Source organism: Rutidosis leptorrhynchoides, chromosome 1 (assembly GCF_046630445.1).
Source record: "Rutidosis leptorrhynchoides isolate AG116_Rl617_1_P2 chromosome 1, CSIRO_AGI_Rlap_v1, whole genome shotgun sequence".
NCBI classification, from domain to species: Eukaryota; Viridiplantae; Streptophyta; class Magnoliopsida; order Asterales; family Asteraceae; genus Rutidosis; species Rutidosis leptorrhynchoides.
Genome location: NC_092333.1, coordinates 58,750,253 through 58,774,065, shown reverse-complemented (window position 1 = coordinate 58,774,065; position 23,813 = coordinate 58,750,253). Strand labels below are relative to the sequence as shown.

General features: G+C 30.9%; 1 protein-coding gene across 1 annotated transcript; it reads left to right on the top strand.

The window, feature by feature from the left end:
• The first annotated feature begins 12,677 nt into the window (after nt 1–12,677).
• On the top strand, nt 12,678–19,246 carry LOC139860258 (K(+) efflux antiporter 4-like). The gene is made up of 20 exons (XM_071849028.1): nt 12,678–13,011; nt 14,499–14,542; nt 14,901–14,959; nt 15,097–15,175; nt 15,249–15,310; nt 15,409–15,484; nt 15,601–15,675; nt 15,764–15,835; nt 15,933–16,016; nt 16,171–16,239; nt 16,340–16,417; nt 16,567–16,655; nt 16,888–16,984; nt 17,092–17,145; nt 17,242–17,337; nt 17,978–18,166; nt 18,409–18,486; nt 18,568–18,612; nt 18,706–18,795; nt 18,875–19,246. The coding sequence occupies exons 1-20, from the start codon at nt 12,765–12,767 to the stop codon at nt 18,950–18,952; spliced, it is 1,761 nt and encodes a 586-aa protein (XP_071705129.1). The 5' UTR covers nt 12,678–12,764; the 3' UTR covers nt 18,953–19,246.
• Nucleotides 19,247–23,813: the final 4,567 nt, after the last annotated feature.

Here is a 23,813-nt window from a genome sequence, read left to right as displayed (position 1 = left end):
TGTATATAACTCGTTTCAACCAGTCTTCTTCTTCTTCTTCACCTTTTTAGTTTCATAAATAAATTGGTCACGATTTAACTCCAGTTATTAACCATCTGTTTAATTAGTTTTAGTATTTAATATGCAACAACAACAATAATTGAAATGTATTTAATTCAGTTTCATATAAAACTTAACAGAATTTAGCAGCAACAGACACTTAAATACTCGTATGAACTAATAATCAATTTTTGAGATTTTGAAACAATCAGACTTGATTTACAACATTATTTAGATGCTAAATCCTTCCTATAAACTCTTAACATCACTAATTAGACTTGAATTATAACAGAAATTTCAAATTTAATCGAAGAACAACCTGTTGACCTTTATTTTATAAACTTTGACTTAGAAAAATCTGAATTCATTAAAAGGATTTGGAACCTCAAACTTTGCAGTTAGATTAAGTGAATGATTTCTAATACTATTGCATTCCTATATTTTAAAAATTTATTTGTTTTCAACCCGTTGTTAATCTCTGTTATAGACGCGATAAACCTCAAATCGAATTTCAAGTTCTAAATTGTTTTAGGTTAAAGTTGTAACATGAAAAAGGTTCTAATTCAATCATGGAAACTTTCTGAATCATTAATTTTATCAAAAATACAGAAATGATTTCGAATTTTAGGTTGAACACAATCTTTGACTTTTTCTTTTTATAGTTTGACTTCGAAAACTTAGAGTAATTAGAACGAATTAACAGTTAGAAACTTACAGATAGATTATTCGCGTGATTCTTAACATAACTGCATCTATGGATTTTGAAATCAGATTCACCATCGTGTTTTGGCTAAAAAAATATGAACGTACAGAGGTGTTGAATAATTCATCTGTTTTCTTTTAAAGTCTTTGTTTTCTCCAACAGATATAATAATTGATGATGTATAATGTGCTGTGAATATTTGATGTAGTATAAATAATTCATGAAGATTGTTTTGTAGTGGAAAATCGTCTAACAGGATATCAATCGAACAAGAAAATCAAACAAAGTAAAAGGGTGGAAAGGGACCTCTAACAGGATCGTACTTTAGATGATATATATAATAATCTGATTTTATACCTGAATTATTACATCCTAATATTACAGTTTATAAATATAATATGTTTAAATAAAATACATATAATTTATTAATATTACAAATAATAAAGATATTAATATTTATAATAATAATATTAATAATAATAACCTCAAATAATATAATACTAATAATAATGATGATATCATTAATAATAAAAAAAATTATAATTAATAACTTTAGTAAGTTATTAGAATCTTAATTTTTTTATAATATTAATCATAATATTAATAATAAATAAATTAATAATCAAGATAACACTAATAATAATGATATTGATAATGGTAACATTAATATTAGTAATGATATTATAATTTTTAATATTTTATATCTATACATAATATATATAGCAACATTAATGGAATTGATATAAATATTAATATTATTATTTATAATGAAGTAATAAAATTCTTAATATGACAACTATAATTTAACTTGTAATAAAATTTAATATGTTAAACTTTCATATTAAATAACATATTTGAGTATTTAATATATAATATATGTATATATATATATATATATATATATATATATTTTAATAATAGTTTAATTATTTTATATTTTACTTTACATTTTCAATTCAAATGATTAATTTGTATTTTATTAATTTAAATTACTATATATATATATATATATATATATATATATATATACATATATATATTTTTATTTTATATCTATATATATACACACATATCTATTTACAAATAGTTGTTCGTGAATCGACGAGAACAGTCGAAGGTCAATTGAATATATAAAACAGTTCAAAATTTTTGAGACTCAATCATTACATACTTTGCTTATCGTTTCGAAATCATTTAAAGATTAAGTTTAATTTTGGTCGGAAATTCCCGAGTCGTCACAGTACCTACCCGTTAAAGAAATTTCGTCCCGAAATTTGAGTGAGGTGGTCATGGCTAACAATAAAAATGTTTTCATGACGAATATTAGTTGATATATAGTTTTTTATCATTACCGAGTAATATTGATTAAATGATTCGGTTACTTGAAGCGTATGAGTGAAGCTATCGCAAAAGATCGAAATAGGAAAAGTAAAGATTCGTCTTAACTTTTGACAGAGTCAGAGTTGAATTTAGAAAATAAGGTGCGTCTTAACTTTTGACGTTGTCTTGGTTGAATTCTGGAATTTAAGGGATTTAAAGAGAATCCTCGAAATCTAAAAGATCTGATTCTTCGAGATTTAAGGGAATTAGGATTTCTTTAATTAAATGCGATAATCTGTTTCGATTTCAACGTCTGATACTCCCACTATAAATGAACCTCTTTCGTTCCATTATTTCCCACAACTCTCAACTTTCTATACTTTCATTCTTAATTCTTACTTCTAAAAGATTTTGAAAATACTTCATCCAGTTCTAATCATTGATATTTTCCTAATTATCCTTTTTGTCATCCTTCTTTTTAATCTTCAACCAGAGGAATCTGTTTACTTCTACTATTACCTTGGGATGATACTATTCTTAATTATACCGTGTCTTTATATTGCTATTCGTATTAATATCCACGGTTTGTAATTTATGTGTTGTTATCGGGCTTTATATTCTCCCTTATATTTCGGAGTCCTTGCTTTCGTCTTCTATAATCATTGTCATTCACAGTTAATGCTCTCTCTTATTTGTTGCGATTTATACCCTCTTTCTATTTCGAAGTTCTATGCTTTTGTTTTCTTTTCGCAAGTAATGGTCCAGAATTTGTAGGTATGGAGTTTCGAATGAACATGACTAATGTTCTAAGAGAGAGATTGTAATGGTACGATTTTAATTTGGTAAATTACCAGAATTCAAGAGAAAAGATAGAACTATCAAGAAAATATGTTCTTGATATGTTTATAGATTAGATAGAACGTAAGAGTCGTGTAACATGGCACATGATGACGTTATGATCTGTAAATCATCACGTCCCATTAGAAACTCAGCATGACTTACTGTAATATAATCACGTTGATCAAGTGTCATTATATTATACTAACTCATGCATCAATTCCCAACACTACTTCAAAAACATTCATAATTTAAACTCGAATTTTAAAGAATTTTAGAAACTAAAGTAGTTTCCTTTATGATGTAATATAGATAGCACGAAGAGATAAATAATTTCGGACAAGATATTTATGAAAATATCTTCAGAAATATCGAAGATATTTATGATGATATTTTGGAATTTCTAAGTTCGATGGTTGATGAGGAAGATTTTCCGCAAGATTTTAACATGAGTACGGAGCAAGATATTCGTTGAAGGTTTCATCGGATCCAGAATTACCTGGATTCTTTGAATATATGGTATGGTCCTTGTATTTGTCCTTGGTCTCCTTCATGGTTAGCTCAATCCATTTTCCACTTCCAACTTTTCTGAGCTTTTCCAACATACTATTCTTTATCATCAAACTTTTGATGATTAAGGTCGTTTACGGTTGTCTATGGTTTCTGCTGCTTCATTCAGCTTTTTCAACATTCAAAGTATTGATTTGTGACTGAGTGCTTTTCAGAATTTCATAATGAGAGATCATAATTCTAAAAGATAAATGTCATACATATAACTGTTGATGTAGATATGCTGTGAGTTTTCAAAGTACTGATTGCTGATTCCCGGTAATTGTTATGGCAGTTCTCGTTACAAGATGCGGACGAGTATATGATAGGGTTTCAATGAATAAATATAATGATTTGTCAGAGAGATTTAAGCCAAAAAGCAACGAGGTTGCTGGTACGTCTGCTGGTAATATGGTGGAATATAAAAGAATTCTCCGGTATCAAAAGGGTAATTGTATATATCAGGATTATAGCAAGGCTTCTTCGAATGAAAAGTCGAAGTTGACTTGCTGGAGCTGTGACAAAATTGACTACTTTGAAAAGGGATCATAAAGTTATTTTTGCTAATAAATGCCAAAGGATCTGACGCGGCTACGTGTTAAACTTTTACTCAGTTGCCGAGAGTTTCTCAGGTGCATAACTATATGTATAAATCTTTCCTTCCGTAGACGAAGTGCGGTTGGTTCATCCTCTCGATTGAAGTGTTTTCAAGAATTATGAAATATTTGAATGCAGATTGGAATCGTCAAGATACAATTGAGGTTTAAGATGAAATCAAGTGGCAAACTTGAAGAATTGTTTAGTTTCATATGTTATAATCAATATTTTAATTCATTTTAATTGTCAAATATTATTAGTCCACAGTCGATAGTCCACAATTAACAGTCCAATAATTCATATATAGTTTAATATATTATATTCGAATTAATTAATACGTGTCGTGACCCGTGTACATGTCTCAGACTCGATCACAACTCAAACTATATATATTATTGTAGAATCAACCTCAACCCTGTATAGCTAACTCCAGCATTACTGCATATAGAGTGTCTATAGTTATTCCAAATAATATATATAGATGCGTCGATATGATATGTCAAAACCTTGTATAGGTGTCCCGATATTTAAAGTTCGTAAAATAAATAACAGAAATTAAATGACGATAAATAAAGTGCGTAAAGTAAATAACAGAAATTAAATGACGATAAATAAAATTGCGAGAATGTAAATTGCGATAATTAAATTGCGATAAATAAAATGTAATCAGTTAGCTAGGAACAATTAGCTAGGAACACTTAGCGTGGATTCTTAACAAAATTTCTCATAGTTAATTTGTTTGTTTCTAACAAATTTTATTTTGTTCAATATTTTCTTCATTATGCCACTTGTTGGATTCTGATAAGTCAAAATCCAAATATGAAATTGAATGAAAATGGTTATTCTGTGGTGAACGGATTTGTATATCGGTGGATGTAAGCAGGATAGTAAACGACTGTTGAATCAGCTTCGAAGAATGTACAGTGTAACTTATTAATGTGAAATCTGAATATTCCTCGGGTATTACCTACCCGTTAAAATATTTTCACCATTAACAGTTTGTACAAATAATTTTTAATTACAATCTTTATGAAAATATACTTACATATATATTTTCCTCAGATGTAATCATGGATTAAATGAGTTAATATAATATTAATCTCTTTTGATTTACCGTTAGAACTAGAATACATAATCTCTAAAACATTAGAGATTACATAATCGCCATGAAGAACGAAGATAATTGATGTAGAACGATATGTAGAACGATGATTGTACTCTAGGTACTAAATGGGATGTTGAGGCATGGATTGTTGATGGCACTGGTGCTGTTACTGATGGTACTGTTGGTGTCGGTGATGTTGTTGAATCTGGTAAGTTTTGCACCATATTCCCCCAATTGTTTACTCGAGCGCGAAGTTCCTTGACTTCTTCTTTTACACCGGGATGGTTGTCGGTTCGGAACGAGCTGATGAATAAGGTTTAGAATCTTAGATAGAATATAATTGTGACGAGATATTCAGAAAGTGAGGGTGAAAATGGTGTTTCGGATAGATTCGCCGGTAATTGCTTCAGGTTCCTCGTCAAGAGGGCAATTTGGTTGGTGGAAAGGATCACCTTCTTCACGTCTCCATTGATTAAGTCGACTACAAACCCATCAGATGAATTGGAGATGGATGATTGGTTGATTCATTCTGGTGACACTGCTTTCGGAGCATAGGTGAAACTCCATATCGGAATAGCTGTCAGAATTCGAGGAATTTGAACTGGTTGAGGGATTCGTCTCGTACGATCAGATGAAGGATTTTCGATAAGAAATAGATTATAGGATATAGATTAGTACCCTGCAATACATAATTTACATATCCATATATAATACTAAAATCCCATAAGTTACGGAGGAATCTACGGAAACTGTCAGGCAAAGGTAACAATAACAGATACGCTAAGATATGAATTAGCAGATACGCTAAGATACAAATTTTGTCTATACACTATTCATGCAATCATTGCATTAAGATGTATCTAGACTAAGAATGATAAGCAGGTAATTTCCTAAGGATGATAAGCAGATGATTTCCGACTAGAAATGATAAGCAAAACTTTTGACATGCAGACACAGTCGAAGTCCAGACTCACTAATGTATCCTAACGACTTATCAGTTATATATACTAATGCAAGACCTGGTTCGCTAAGACCACCGCTCTGATACCACATGTCATGCCCCGTCCTAATCCATCTGGACGAAGTCACCAACATCTGGTCTCATTGCGATGATCGACTTCAAATAATGTCTTTAAAATGAGCAAATGCACAGCGAAAGATTTCTTTCATACCTGAGAATAAACATGCTTTAAAGTGTCAACCAAAAGGTTGGTGAGTTCATAGGTTTATCATAAAATAATAAAATTCATTATTTTGATAGACCACAAGATTTAAATCCTGCATGGTACAAATGAGCCCGAATCCTATACCCACCTGTAATGTACATGCGATATCTTTTAAATACAGTACACCTTTCTCGTATACGAAATCATCTTTCATAAATCTTAGTAACCGTACACATATCTTGTGCACAAAAATAACATACACATAACCTGTGTATAAAAATCATTCTCTCGATACATAACATTCACTTCAATTGGTGGCAATTATCATGTCCACATAATTCAATGGTGGCAATTATCATATCCACATAATTCAACGGTGGCAATTATCATGTCCACATAATTCAATGGTGGCAATTATCATGTCCACATAATTCAATAATAATCCGCAGAACTTATGTCTGCATAATAATTCATTCGAGGAATGTTTTGCTTGTGTCTATCTCGTCAAACATTTATAAAAGCATTTCATGTATTCGCAGTTCAAAACATATTTCAAAAGCATTTAATAAAGCAGTTGTAAAAAAAACAGCGCATGTATTCTCAGTCCAAAAACGTAAAGAGTAAAAGGGAACAAATGAAACTCACCATACTATATTTTGTAGTAAAAATACATATTACGACATTAAACAATGCAGGGTTGGCCTCGGATTCACGAACCTATATCATTCGTATATATATATTAAAACATATACTCGTAATTGATTAATTATAACTTTATGTAATTAATTTGTATATATATATTTTATAATGATTATTATCTATTTAGTTATATATATATATATATATATATATATATATATATATATATATATATATTTAAAAATACTTAATTTATTATATATGGGTATTTATATAAAGATTATTAAAGATTATTAATATACCTATAAGTATATCTTATATACATAATAATATATAATATTAGTAATAGTAAATAAGAGTTGTATTTGATTATGATAATAATATTAATAATAATAATAATAACAGTAGTTTATAATAAAATAAATAATCTAATAGTAATGGAAATTAAAATAATAATTTTGATAATAATAATAATTATAAAAATTCGATAATGATACTAATACTAATGTTAAGGATAATTATAATAGTTTGTATTATTTTCATACCAACAATAATAAAAATAATCCTATTCTTAATAACACTTATAATAATAATAGTGATGGTAACATTAATAATCTTGTAAAAATAATAATTTCGATAATGATACTAATATTAATCCTAAATGATAATAATAATACTTACAATAATATTAGTAGTAAAAATATTAGTAATCTTAATGTTAATACTAATGATTTTAATAATAATTATAGTTATGATAATAACAACAATTATGCTACTTATAATAATAATTATAATACTAATAAGAATAATAACAATAATAATCATAATAATAATTTTAATCATAATAATTAGTAATAATAATAATAATATTAAACATAATAATAATAATAATAATAATAATAATAATAATAATAATAATAATAATAATAATAATAATAATAATAATAAAACCAAGATAAAAGGTTATACCCATTAAAAAGATTTTTCCTTTTTCTTTTAAAAAAAAAAAAAAGAGGCAGCTACAAGACTCGAACCCGAGACCTCCCACTCATCAACATAACACTCAAACCATCTCGTCTATTCCATTTTTCTGATTATATACTCAACACAATTGTATATAACTCGTTTCAACCAGTCTTCTTCTTCTTCACCTTTTTAGTTTCATAAATAAATTGGTCACGATTCAACTCCAGTTATTAACCATCTGTTTAATTAGTTTTAGTATTTAATATGCAACAACAACAATAATCGAAATGTATTTAATTCAGTTTCATATAAAACTTAACAGAATTTAGCATCAACGGACACTTAAATACTCATATGAACTAATAATCGATTTTTGAGATTTTGAAACAATCAGACTTGATTTACAACATTATTTAGATGCTAAATCCTTCCTATAAACTCTTAACATCACTAATTAGACTTGAATTATAACAGAAATTTCAAATTTAATCGAAGAACAACCTGTTGACCTTTATTTTATAAACTTTGACTTAGAAAAATCTGAATTCATTAAAAGGATTTGGAACCTCAAACTTTGCAGTTAGATTAAGTGAATGATTTCTAATACTATTGTATTCCTATATTTTAAAATTTTATTTGTTTTCAACCCGTTGTTAATCTCTGTTATAGACGCGATAAACCTCAAATCGAATTTCAAGTTCTAAATTGTTTTAGGTTAAAGTTGTAACATGAAAAAGGTTCTAATTCAATCATGAAAACTTTCTGAATCATTAATTTTATCAAAAACACAGAAACGATTTCGAATTTTAGGATGAACACAATATTTGACTTTTTCTTTTTATAGTTTGACTTCGAAAATTTAGAGTAACTAGAACGAATTGACAGTTAGAAACTTACAGATAGATTATTCGCGTGATTCCTAACATAACTGCATCTATGGATTTTGAAATCAGATTCACCATCGTGTTTTGGCTAAAAAAATATGAACGTACAGAGGTGTTGAATAATTCATCTGTTTTCTTTTAAAGTCTTTGTTTTTCTCCAACAGATATAATAATTGATGATGTATAATGTGCTGTGAATATTTGATGTAGTAGAAATAATTCATGAAGATTGTTTTGTAGTGGAAAATCGTCTAACGGGATATCAATCGAACAAGAAAATCAAACAAAGTAAAAGGGTGGAAAGGGACCTCTAACAGGATCGTACTTTAGATGATATATATAATAATCTGATTTTATACCTGAATTATTACATCCTAATATTAAAGTTTATAAATATAATATTTTAAATAAAATACAGATAATTTATTAATATTACAAATAATAAAGATATTAATAATAATAACCTCAAATAATATAATACTAATAATAATAATGATATCATTAATAATAACAAAATTATAATTAATAACTTTAGTAAGTTATTAGAATCTTAATTTTTTTATAATATTAATAATAAATAAATTAATAATCATGATAACACTAATAATAATGATATTGATAATGGTAACATTAATATTAGTAATGATATTATAATTTTTAATATTTTATATCTATACATAATATATATAGCAACATTAATGGAATTGATATAAATATTAATATTATTATTTATAATGAAGTAATAAAATTCTTAATATGACAACTATAATTTAACTTGTAATAAAAGTTAATATGTTAACCTTTCATATTAAATAACATATTTGAGTATTTAATATATAATATATGTATATGTATATATATATATATATATATATATATATATATATATATATATATATATTTTAATAATAGTTTAATTATTTTATATTTTACTTTACATTTTCAATTCAAATGATTAATTTGTATTTTATTAATTCAAATTACTATATATATATATATATATATATATATATATATATATATATATATATATATATATATACACACATATCTATTTACAAATAGTTGTTCGTGAATCGACGAGAACAGTCGAAGGTCAATTGAATATATAAAACAGTTCAAAATTTTTGAGACTCAATCATTACATACTTTGCTTATCGTTTCGAAATCATTTAAAGATTAAGTTTAATTTTGGTCGGAAATTCCCGGGTCGTCACACATGTATTCTCAGTTCCCAAAATAGTTAAAGTAAAAAGGGATGCTATAACTCACAGTGGAAAGTAGTAAAGTCGATACGGAATAAGTAAGCAAGTAGTTGGTCCGAAAGGTCCTCAACCTAAGTCAAAAGTTACTCAGTAAATCGTTCCCAAAGGTTTAAAAGTATGTAAATTAGGTCTTAAGTATCATCATCATTCATCATTAATCAAAAAGTGTAAAGTAAGTTTCAATCAAGAATAGAGTTCGAAATAAAGGCTGATTTCGTTCAACTGCTACGACCTCTATACAAACTGAAATGAGGTGAGACCAGTGGCCATGGCTCCGTATATGAGTCCCCTAGTTGCTGACCAATTTACAGAACCAAACTCGTCTTCGTTTGACCATGGTGACGGTTTAAGTGCGAGTAGGTTAGAAATTTCAGCACAACGTTAAAAGGGCGTAGTGACTTTCGGAAGGCTATAAATCCTAAACCGTAACTCGGATTAAGACGAGGCCTAAATGGAAAATCATCTACTCGAACCGAACTAACTGGAAATCAAATTTCCAGTAGCCCAGGTAGCCTGATCATACCCAGAAAACAGTAAACAAAGTGCTCCGGTAGGTTCTTGGTGCTTGATACTCATCACGGTTCTCATCCTTGATGCCTATAGCTTCAAGTGTACAACTCATTGATGTGTTTGCATCATCTTAACCAAGTTTTGACCATCATAACACTAGTGTATGTCTAAGATATGCAGCACAACTCATTTAAGGGTTGCAAGTAGGTTGATGAACCAAAGTTACATCAAGATCTTAGATCCGACACATACATGAGTTCTAGTAGTAATATTAAGCTATAAACTTGAATGTAAACTAAATAAATAAGATCTTAAGTTTTAGAACTTAGATCTTAGTTAGATCTTAAAGATCCTAGACTAGAAAGTCTAGATCTAGTGTTCTTAAGTTAAACCCTAAGTTATAGAACTTGGATCTTTACTTTAATAAAATCATAAGTTATGAAACTTAGATTTTTATCTTGTAAAATGTATATAAGCTTATAAGCACTTGTTTACAACAAAATTGGAAGACCATAAGTTATAGAAACTTAGATCCAACATAAGTGTATGAAGTTATAACTAGAAAGTTTAACTTCCATGTTCTTGAACTTACAAAGTTTAACTTTAGTTTCAAGAAAAATGAGATCAAGTTTAACTAGTAATACTTGACCAAATTAACAACATCACAACTTTAAATAAATAAAATGAAGAAATAAACTAAAGTTACAAGTAACAAGTTCATGTTTGTTTCAAACTTAAGAAGATTCAAGCCAAAACTTGGATCTTTAAGAAAATAAATCTTAAGTTTACAAAGCATGAACACAAGTAACATCTTTAAAGCTTGTGAGCTTTAGATCTTTAGAACATTTTAAGTGTAGAACCATAAGTTATAGGAACTTAGATCCTTGTTCTTGGTTCTTCATCAAACAAAGATGGAAGTGGCAAGATTCATGAAGACACAAACTAGAAAGTTTGATCTTTAACAACAAACAACAAACTAGTAACTTGATGATGATACTTGGTGATTTTTAAAGGAAAAAGAAGAAGAAAAATAAAGTTGTTACTTACAAGTTAGAGAGAAAAAAGAATAGTGAAAGTAGTGTAAGAATGAGGTGTGTGAGGAATGAAGTAAAGTTAGTGTATAAGTAACAAAAAAAAAAAATTTGAATCTCCCTCCCCACCCATTATGGCCGACGGTCAAGAGGGCTCCAAAAGGGGGTAGTCAAGTTCCATCTTTCATGTATGGGAGCTTGGTGTATGCTAGGAAGTTGTATATGTTAAAGATATGGGAAAGAGGTGCATGCATGCTTGAAACATTTGCCTCCTCATTAGCTAATTAATCTAGTTTAAGCTTAATGTATCATTAGCATAAAAGTGGGCTTACTAGTAGTCCATTAAGTGTTGTATGGTGGGCTTTCAAGTCCAAAATATAAGCTCATGTTCAAGTATGCAACAAATAAATTAAAAGCCCAAGTAATTAACTACTTACATTAGTTAATTAAAAATAATTAATAATAATTAATTATGTACGTAAATAATATTCGAAATATTATTCATGAAAAGCACGTGTCGAAAAGACGAGTTGGGACATTTAAAGTCAAATACGGTAACAAGTAAAATGTATAAGAATACGTTTATTAAAACGCAAGCATTAATAATAAATATTAATAACTATAAGTCGGAAAATCTAGGGTCGTAACACTATTCACCTTTTTATATCGGATTCCTATTGGCCGAGCACTATTAATCTTTTTTAAAAAAAAATTTGGCCTATTATGTCTTTATCATTTGGAGAAAGTTGATAGGATAGTATGCATGAATACATATACTCGCTATTACACGGTTTAAAATATATAATATTTTTTAATTAAATCGCTAGCACTTTTCAAGCATAAGCGCGCGAACCCCACATTTCTTGTTTTGAAACATTTTCCAAATATAATTTGTGTACACAATTTTATTTAGTTGGTATATGACTGTTTATGGTTGATATTGTGCATCCATCTAATCTGATTATATGGCTGTTCGTGGGGCCACTTCGTTGTTGACCCCACACCCATCTTACACTCATCAATTACACCAATTAAATTAATCAAATCCTCACTGAAATACAAAACCGACACAAATCCCACACACACTAAAACACACACATACAAAACCCCCGTCCGCCGGCCAGCGGATCCCTCCGTCGCCGCCGTACCTGCCATGAATAGGGACCACCTCCGGCGCCGTTCTTTAATTTCATTGTTGTTGTTATTATCATTCTCGTCCGCCGTTATCAGTGATACAGATCAGCAGCAACAACCGGAGCAGCACCTGGAAGAAATCACCGACGGATTTGTTGTTAATGCCACCGTTAATGGCTCTGCTGCGACGGATAGAGACCGGAGCTTCGCCGGAATGATCGATCGTGCTCTCGAGAAAGAGTTCACTGAGAGTGACCAGACTGAAGGTTGTTGTTAATTGATTATATATTAATTAGATCTAATGATGCTGAGTTTAATTAAGTTTTTAGAATGTGTGATTTTGGTTATCAGGCGACATGAATTCTTATAAAGTTATCATAATAATTGAAATTGAAATTGAAACTCTTAGGGTTTATATTTTAAAATTGATTGTTTACTTACATTGTTGCTTGCTATGGAGATCCTTACTTCTGAAGTGTAAATGTTGACTTATGTTGACCCTTTCGATTTGAAGGACTGAACAACATTTTCTTAAGGATCTATTAAGTAGCTTTAGATTTAGACAATGTTGTTATTATTATTATAATTATAATAATAATTATAATAATCATTACAGTTCCAATGTAAGTATTTTGCTTGAATATGAAGCATTACAATGGTAGAGGTTTTTAAATTCAAGTTTAAGTGACTTGGTAACCTACTCAACTGAAAATTATGTATCTTTTTAATTTTAATTTTTGAAATTATATAAGCTACCCTTTTTGTGTGCCTTCATTTTTTCCAAATATAAGTATATAACACCCAAGTAATGCGTTGTGTTTGGTACTTGGTTTCGAATTTTAATGTACCTGGATGCTTCTATTTTCTATCCTGTGAAGAATCATGCATGACATCAAGATATAAGTCTAATTCGTTAGGAATTTGGCAAGTATTGACTGTGATACTGAAGAATCCATATATTTCAACGATTTAATAGCTTTATCTTATTGAAAAATGTCTAATCAGGCTGGTTGTTATTTATTTTCACGGTTTATATTTTCTTTTGGGCTCACTTAAATGAGTATACCAGAAGTGAGATCATATCGAGAATGGAATGAAGAAGTAGTGATATTCTAATCCTTGGTAAAACATACATATACAATTAAATAGATGTGATTGAACTTTAATCGTTCCCGAATAATAATCCATTTATGAAATCTAAATGGAAAATGATGCCATAGCTATAGAAATATTGACGTTAAAATGTAGTACTAGATCATAATTATTTCCTAGACTTTGATTGAACTATTGAAGTCGATATTGTGACATTTTGTTAGAGCCAAAACAGTGAAATATCATTTTGGATGATAGTGAGCTTATATATGATGTTATTATCTTCTGTAATCTTTGTGTATCTGAAAAATCTTTTCAACTCGTTACTAATGCTGTCTTTTATCACTGGTCAAGGATTGAACTTTGTACGATGATAGTGATGCTTATACTTAAAGTTATTATCTTCTGTAATCATTTTTTATCTAAAACATCTCGGCAATTTGTTACGAATTCCTTCTCTAATTCACTAGTCAAGGGTTGAACTCTGTACAGATTTAGAATACATGAAACTGCATGGCTATGAAATTTAAATATTTGTCTTACTTGGCCGATGCGTAACCTTGCTTCTCACAATTACACATACAAATATGAAAACAAAAAGCTTGAAGCTTTGATGTTTGTTTCTTGATTTTTAATATCTGCAAATGCGTTGAATTTGCAGAAAATGATGCAGGCAGCTTCAATAACAGTGTTGCTGGGCAACAGGTTAGTGTTTTGGTTTTTAAATAGCCTTAGATGAACGAATCATGAATGTACTTTTTTAGTGTTTCTCGTGCCATTTCAGCATAATAAGGAATATGTTATGTAGAAGGTAACATGAAATTACACTTCCAATTTAGATTGTTGTAAAGTTGATTTTTCGATTAATGAGGTTCATCCATTAGTTGTGTTAATTTGATGGTGAAAAAAGTCCATTAACTACTTTTTATTTCATGTAATTACTAAAGACATCAAATTTCTTTCCTTAGGTTCAGTCTTTCGTTTGTTTTATTTCTTGATATGTTACATGAAGCATGCGTTTTTTGCTTGCTGATTTTGTTTACAATACATTTGTTTCTACCAGGCTGTATTGGAAACTGTAGCTAGGGTCAAGTCCAAGAAAAACGAGACAAAGGATGACAAGTACGGACTCTTATCACTCTATCAAATCTAAGATGTTCATGTTAACATAATGTCCCAAACAAAGTATTCTGTTTTATGTTTCTTTTTTCTTTCTTTTTCGTGCTGACTCTTAATTCGTACTAAAACAATATTTGTAGATCCTTCCAACTTCATCATGTTTTCAATATGGATAACGATAATGGAGCAGAAGAAACACCAACACTAATTGACAGAAAAGTACGATTTTAAGTGTGAACTGTCACATAACTCACTTGGTTCCCTGTGTTAATATATCATATACTCTTTTCAGGATAATGTTTTTATAATTTCCAATTTTAAGTCAAAGTATCCAGTGCTACAGTTAGACTTGAGGTAAATATTCTACCAGATGGACATCTTTGTATCTATATTATACTACAAAAGCAACATTACTGTATCATTCATGCTATTTATATGCGTTGACTTTGCAGGCTAATCTCCGATCTTGTAGTTGTCATTGTATCTGCCACTTGTGGCGGCATTGCATTCGCCTGTGCAGGACAGCCAGTATGAACACTCACAAATTCTAGCTTTTTCTTTATCTTTCTATAAATATGAAAATCTTCGTTACATTTTGTATATTGACATGACTAATGACTTATATTGCTGTTTTGCTTTAACAGGTTATAACTGGATATTTGCTATCCGGATCTCTTGTCGGGCCTGGTGGGCTGGATGTAGTCAGTGAATTAGTCCAAGTACGTCTCTTAATATTTAACATTTCTACATATATGATACTAATATATTTGTTAAGTAGATAGTCAAAAATCGTTTGTTCATGTGTAGGTAGAGACTGTAGCACAGTTTGGTGTAATTTTTCTCCTTTTTGCTTTAGGGCTCGAGTTCTCCATGGCAAAGGTTGAGTATTAACTGATAATGTATCACACCTTGTGACTTTATTCATGTAATAAGTTGTGTGAGAGACTAATTTATTTATTTTATTTTTATTCTTTAGCTAAAAGTTGTTCGGGCTGTTGCTGTTTTGGGAGGACTCCTTCAAAGTTTCCTATTTATGTGCATATGTGGAATTACAGCTTCTGTAAGTCAATGAATACACATTTTGCTCCCTATATCTTGCAGGGGGCATGTTAAAATTATATTGGTTTATATATTTAGATAGGTTTTTGAAATGTATCCATTGTATTGAATAATACATTACATGTCTATTGTATTGAATTTGATGGCGTTTACAGTTATGTGGCGGTAAACCTTCCGAAGGTGTGTTTGTTGGCGTGCTTCTTTCAATGTCTTCAACCGCAGTGGTTAGTCAACGCAACGGTTCTTTGGTTCAACTCTTAAACCTTTAGTCTCGTGACATGTTAATATCTGTTTTTTTTTTTTTTTGCAAAAAATATAATGCAGGTGCTGAAATTTTTGATGGAGAAGAATAGTGTTAACGCTCTGCATGGGCAAGTTACTATTGGGACCCTCATCTTACAGGTGCATTAGTTTATTTCTCTTGACCTTGATTCAACGAGTCATCATTCAATTTTATGTTACAATATTTTTATGTGACATTAACAACTACAGTTTAAGCCAGTATTATGCTCTTGATCATTTTAAGATTTCTACTGTACTGTTTTTTATAGGATTGTGCAGTGGGTTTATTGTTTGCTCTTCTTCCAGTCCTTGGTGGAACTTCGGGTATACTACAAGGAGTAATATCCATGACTAAATCGTAAGTTATTGATATTCTATAATTTTAGGTTTTTTTTTCTATTACTTTTTTTTTTTTTTGCGTACTAATATACTTGACTATGCTAGATGTTAATCTTAATTGTTGGTTTGGGGAAAACATAATTTCATTTTAGTGACTTAAAATGCAAAATTGTAATTTTTATAATGGATTTACTATATGAATATCAGATATTTCTGTTGATTTCAGCATATACTGATTCTTAGTTAGTCAGGCTGGTGGCGTTGATTGCATTTTTGGCCGTGTTATCAGTGTTATCACGGACTGGCTTGCCTTGGTTCCTTAAATTGATGATTAGCCTCTCCTCACAGGTACAAAATCATTCAATGTTTTGCAAGTTATAAGTGATCTAATGCATGCTGTGATTTCACTATATTATATTGTTATTGTATTTATCTTTTTCTAATTATTCGTGCAGACTAATGAACTCTATCAATTGGCATCTGTTGCGTTTTGTCTTTTAGTGGCCTGGGTTCGTGTTTCCACATAATGTCTGATGTTTTCTAATAACTTATCCATGGGGTTGCGATGCATTATGTATCTTACCGTATTATCTATCTAATTTCAGTCAAGTGATAAGCTCGGTCTAAGTTTAGAGTTGGGTTCGTTTGCTGCTGGAGTTATGATATCAACAACTGATCTTGCTCAGCATACACTTGAACAAGTAAGGGTTGCATTAACTTTATTTTATTATCAAGATTTTCATCTTTTGTTTGCTTCTTCTGTTTGTTTAGTCACTTGCACGAGTTAAATTGAAGCAATTCAAATAAACTGTCTGCCCAAAAACATTTCTATTCTAGTTTGTAGTTTTTGTATATATGGTTCCTTCTAAATCTTTATCTTTGATTAAGATTTAAGAGGCATCTACCTTTAGGAGTCATTCTCAACTATTAGAATAGCACACAAACCAAGAAATATGTAACATTTGACATCTGAGTTTTTTCAACTTTTGTAAAGTTGTGGTAGGTCAAGGCAGATTTTGATATGATCACAATGAAACCAAAAATTAGAGTATCCATACAAATGGTTCGATAAGGTTCCGATTTATATAGAGATACAGAAAAAGAAATTTAGAAAAGGAGCAAATGTTAGGGAATATGATAATGTTAATTTAGTTATGTTCTGTTATATGTAATTAATTTCATTTACGTTTGGTGTCATGTAAAATGTGCTATTAGAACTGTTACACTTCACATTGATCAAAATAAAACATGTTCGCTTCATTTGATATGATGATAACAATTAGCAGTTTGTTATCATTTGAAAGAAGAAGATACTTGGATTGAAGCTTTTTTCTGATGCAGGTTGAACCGATACGCAATTTCTTTGCTGCTCTGTTTCTTGCTAGCATTGGGATGCTGATTCATGTACATTTCCTGTGGAACCACATTGATATTCTGCTCGCATCCGTTTTGTTAGTGGTTATTGCAAAGACAATTGTGATTTCTATTGTTGTCAAGGGTTTCGGCTACAACAACAAAACTTCAGTTCTTGTAAGAATTACTACTTTCTGAGCCTTTCATTCAGTCTTTGTAGACAATACATTTTGTAGTTTAGGAAATTACGAACTTTTGAACTAGAGGTATTTCAACCAAATTACACCTGAATAGGTTGTTTGGGTTTTTTCAATCGATTTTTTCCCATGTGTGTTTTTGGGCAACGTCCTTTGCTAATTTTGATTTTGTTGAAATATATAGAAAGATTTTTGTCAAGAAAGAAAATTTTTGTGATGCAGGTTGGGATGTCATTAGCACAAATAGGGGAGTTTGCTTTCGTCCTTCTTAGTCGTGCTTCGAATCTTCATCTCGTTGAGGTTACTCTCTACCGTGTAAGCATCTATATGATATGATGTTGACATATTGACCCTTACATTATGATATATGTTACTTTCCAGGGTAAGTTGTACATGCTGCTGCTTGGAACAACTGCTCTTAGCCTGGTATGTATTCGTTTATAGTTGCAATTAGTGTAATAAATACGGTCAAAACCGTTTAATTATTATTATAATGATCTAACAAAAGCAATTATATAGGTGACAACTCCGCTGCTCTTCAAGATAATACCGGCTGTAGTGCATCTTGGCGTTCTCTTACGGTGGTTCACCCCCGATAGTCAAACCGAGGTCAATCATTTATTAACATAATCACACACTCACAGCCATGTTTATTTACCTTAACATTGTTCATGAATTGGATTAACAGATGAGTTTTAAAGTAGACGGGCTGCGTTCTGATAGTGGGAAGCAACGAATTGCGTTGATTGCCAAGGATGTTTTGTGATCCATGAAGACGTAAACCTCAAAATGTGACTGGTTTTCAAGAACAAACATAAACCTCAAAATGCCTCTACAAAAGGAAATTTAAATACCCAAAATGGGGAAACTGATCGAGAGTTAATCTAACTGATAGACAACTAACACGTGTGAAGATTGAGGTATTGTTGTAGTGTCAACCGTTGCTTTTGTTTTTGTTGGTCTGTAATGTAAAGTAGTTGTATGTACAAGAGTAAGCGAATTTTATGTAATTTTTGGAAGTGCCGATTCTTTTATGTAGTAGTAGCCGTTGTTGCTTACATATGCTGCCTGTATGAATCTCGATATCTGCAGATAGTGTCGAGGTATAGACTGCGTGTGTTCTTGTTTTACAATCTTTTTCCACTCTTCTGATTCAAAATGAACACTTTGGTTTCACAAGTGAATTTGGTCTACAGAAATTTGTAGCAACACAAAAGGTAAATAAATAAGGTAGTAACAAGTATTTTTAGAATCTTATCTTTACAATTCTGTAAATCTGACTATTGTTACAATGGACAGATTTTTTTTACTTTTTCAGGCTATTCTTGAAAGACGGGAAATTTTACTTTAACGTATGCAGTTTAATCAAGTTATCTCGCGACAATTAATATTTATCTTGTCACTAAGACTATTGTTGACTTAGATTATGATGTCAGAGTTAAATTGTGCACTTTTTGTTGAAAATTTGAGTTTTTTTACTGTGACTGTATTTGACACTCATCAACTTAAAATGTCAAATTTTTGTGTCAAATTTTTGTAGGGCGATGTAGTAAAATTTGATTAAAAATTAAGTGAAAAAAATAAATAACAAAAATACTCTCTCATGCTAATTGACTCTCTCTTCCTCACGCTCCCTCGCTCTTCCGTCAATTTTTTAACTGACGCCGGCTACCGTCAAATTTTGACGCTACGCTATTGCGCCATATTACATCAATCGGCGCCACCGCATCTGACGGGTTCGATTTGAAGCTGCGTTGGAAGCAACCTAAGATATAGTGCGTTGATTATAGCTACTTTGTTATGCTATTGGTTGATTATGGTTAGAACCTGACTAGAAAGTATGGATGGATCAATCCAAACTTGACCGTGCTCATAAATAGTGATTGATATTGGCACCGTGACCAAAATATAGAAACTAGCGACAGAAGAAAAGCCGAAATTTTGATGATGAGATAAGGCACGCGCCACCATCAAACCATTTTCGTTCATGTAATTGTGTGTGCCGCCATTCCACCCAATAGCCTTCCTTTGTCTTTTTATGTTTTTTTAAGCATCTTTTCCTTCCCATAAAATTTGTAAATTTTAAGACATACGAATCATTTATTTTTCCTAATGTTCTTTTAGAAGAATTTTTGCAAGGTATCTATTAAATATTGTGTTTAACAATGTTGGAACTCATATATGCCTCTTTGAATTTTTATTTACTGATTTTCATTTTGATTATTTAGGTTCATTATACTCCGTATTTATTTTTGGTGTTATTGACTTTGGTTTTTTATATTATCAATAGTTTTACTTATTATAAGAGTATTGTTGGATTATGAGTTTAAGAAATAGGATTGTTTGTGAGGTTCACCTCAGGTACTCATAGAGGTTGTCCGGAGTAGGGTCTACCGTCCATCACGACGCATCCCTTGAAATGGATACTAGCCCACCGTCGCTTGATGTCTATTCCAGCATCGGTTGTACATCGTCGATACACTGACGATAGTTTATTTTTTTCTTTTTTAGTTATTTTTTTTTCTTATTGGTCCGCGTCATATTTTCTCTCACCAAGACTTTGAACTAAGAACACCGAACGACACCCCACTTTAATCAATTCCAAGGTCCATTTTCGACTTTGAAATGAACACCGAAAAATATACACGGACACCTTGTACTTTAATTAGAGATTGAGTGGCTCAAATATATAAAAGAGAGAATTTATTTGAATTTTCGCAGCTTATAAAACACAAAGAAAAAGGGACTATATACAGTAGTTTAACATTTATGCTTTTAACATGAAAATTATTGTATTTCGTTTTAAATATTTTTTATTTTTCTCAAACTAATAATCTAAAATGATCTTGTGGGGTCTGGTCAATTTAGTGGACCATTTAAAAAATTTAAATAAAGAAATCAAACATATTAAAATAACTAACTAGTTGCAACTTGCAAGTGTTTCTCTTATCCATATATTCCATGTACTGTATCACATAATATTAAATGTAATAATTGACTTTTGAGATAAATTCTATCACATTCCAGAGGATATTTTGACTTGTTATGCCTTGCCATCCAACAAAACAAATTAAATATTAGAGTTAGTTTTCTTTATAAATTAAGCTTCAATATTATTGTTTATGTTTATGTTTATGGAAATCAAAATTAGTTAGCGAAATAAAACAATGACTCGTATACTCTTATATAAGTTAAAGTATAATGCAGAGATAAAAATTCTAGATGTGAATGATGAATATCAATGTTAGGGCAAACTGCATAGAAAGTTCTCGACTTTGGAAAAATAATATATTGATGTAAATGACGAATATTAATGTAAAGCAAATTTTCACATCAACTACCCTAGTTTTATAATTCACTTTTACCATTCTACCGCTGTGAACAATAACACTCTATGTTTTTTTTTTTTTTTTTTTTTTTTTTTTTTGGCTAAAAACGAAAACTATAAAACCAATCTTTTTCTCGGAAAGAGAAAAAGAGAAACAAGATACAAGAAGCAAAACAGGGACGGGCTCGAGAACAGACGACTAAACACTGAACTACAACTACCTAAGCCCGAGCAAAACCGAGGCCCAAAAAACAGAACGACAATACACAACAAAAATGAAAATAACTAAAAAGGAGACCAAACTAACAAACGAACTACACAACCAAAACACACAAAATCAAACTCCATCGCCAGTGTTGTTCACGTCTTCACCATTACCTGCAAAAAGCCTTGAAGGAAAAAGTCGAATCCTCGCCGTTGGTAGAGCCCGGCGGAGGAGAGTCAAAACCGTTCTTTATGAATACCTCGAAAAAACCATCCTTTTCTAATGAACGTCCCGATCCTGAGCCCACATAAGACCACTTACACGACCCGTCCCCTTTAGTCGCACCCACGTCTTCCTCATCCTCAATACCATCCCGTAACCTAAACGATAAATCTGATGTCATCTTCTTCTTAGTCGAAGACTTTGATTTGCTCTTTACCGAGGCAACCTTCCAAACTCGTCTATTCTTAAAGGAATCAAGTCTATCTCTGTAGCGACCCCGACAAATCGTCAAATGACGGCGTCATCTACGTATGGTCCCATTACATGGTCGTAAGTCTTTATAACAAAGTTTGACCGAAAAGTATGTCGCATTCATTTCATAAATAAGGGTGTTTCAAAGTTTACAAAAGTAGTTTCCATAACAAGTACATAACAATGTTTAAAGTTTGTATGAAACACGTGCGACACGATTAAAAGTAGTCAAAAAGACGCTCCACGTATGCAAGTATACTCGACATCCAACGCAAGTATCAAATAGTATGAGCGGAAGCATGTATCACCTAAGTTCAAGGACCTGAGAAAAACATAGAGAATCTGTCAACGAAAACGTTGGTGAAATCATAGGTTTAAATAAGTAAATGAGTAATAGTAAGTTGAACCACAAGATTTGCAACATCGATAAAGCCATAGTACATTCTAAAAGTTAATATTCACGAGCACCCAATTATCAAAGCTTAACGTTCCGTCCGTTGAATACCCCATCAATTAGTGCTAGAACAACACTGTTCCCGAAAATATATTTCATTCGTAAACGGTAGCGAACCGTTTGAATGAGGGTTTGTCAAACCCATATGGCCATATAACATAAGTTCTCGCTTACACCATCTGATGTAACTAATGATAATCGGATTGAGGATTTTCGTTCTAAACTCGTATGTAGAATGTTTGTTTTCCCGTTCTTGTGTTCACTTAGTTCAAAAGAATCGTTTATGTTTTCTCATCCCAAAAGTAAGTTTAAAAGAGTAAAAGTGGGACTATGATCTCACCTTTGGTTGCAAGAGTGAAATAGTACTTCAACAAGTAAACGTGCAAAGAACAACGCTAGTCTCGACCTAAACAATTAGGTTGTATCAATAACGATAGTCACGAAGGGTCAAAGATGTTCAATTAGTCCTATGGCTCAATACGACTCGATTAATATAGCATGTGAAGCAAATTGTCAAGTTTCATGCAAGATACAAGTATAAAAGCATGTTAGGAAGATTGCATAATTAATTGGTTAAGTTTGACAAAAAGTCAAACTTGGTCGGGTCAAAGTCAACGAAAAAGTCAACATGTTCGGGTCGGGTCCCGGACAAATTTTCCATGCTAATTATTCATATATAAGTATATTAAAACAAGTTTCATGTGAATCGGAGGTCGGTAGCTAGTCAAACATTTCACGTTAAAAGGGACATGGAGGTCAGAATCTGTCCAGGCCATTTGGCGCGCCGCGCGGGGTATGGTGCGCGCCGAGCGACCTGCAGTTCAGCTATTTTTCTGTCTTTCAAACTATGCACGAGCCAAAACCAATTCTAACACAACTCTTGACCCGCAAACACTTATAGCGCCTATCATACATCGTTGGAAAGGTATTTTGACGAGGAATGCAACTAAACACATATCATCAATCAAACTTCCACTTATAACAACCAAAAACCGCAATTAATGTTCCATAATCAATGCATACAAGTCAAAATTGCAATTTAATGATTTGGCAACCAAATTACATGAACGATATGCCGTTTCGAAGGTAATTAAGCATACAACACAACCTAACACTTACAAGTAACATTAACAAGCATTTAATGCATCAAAAATTCAATTTACTTC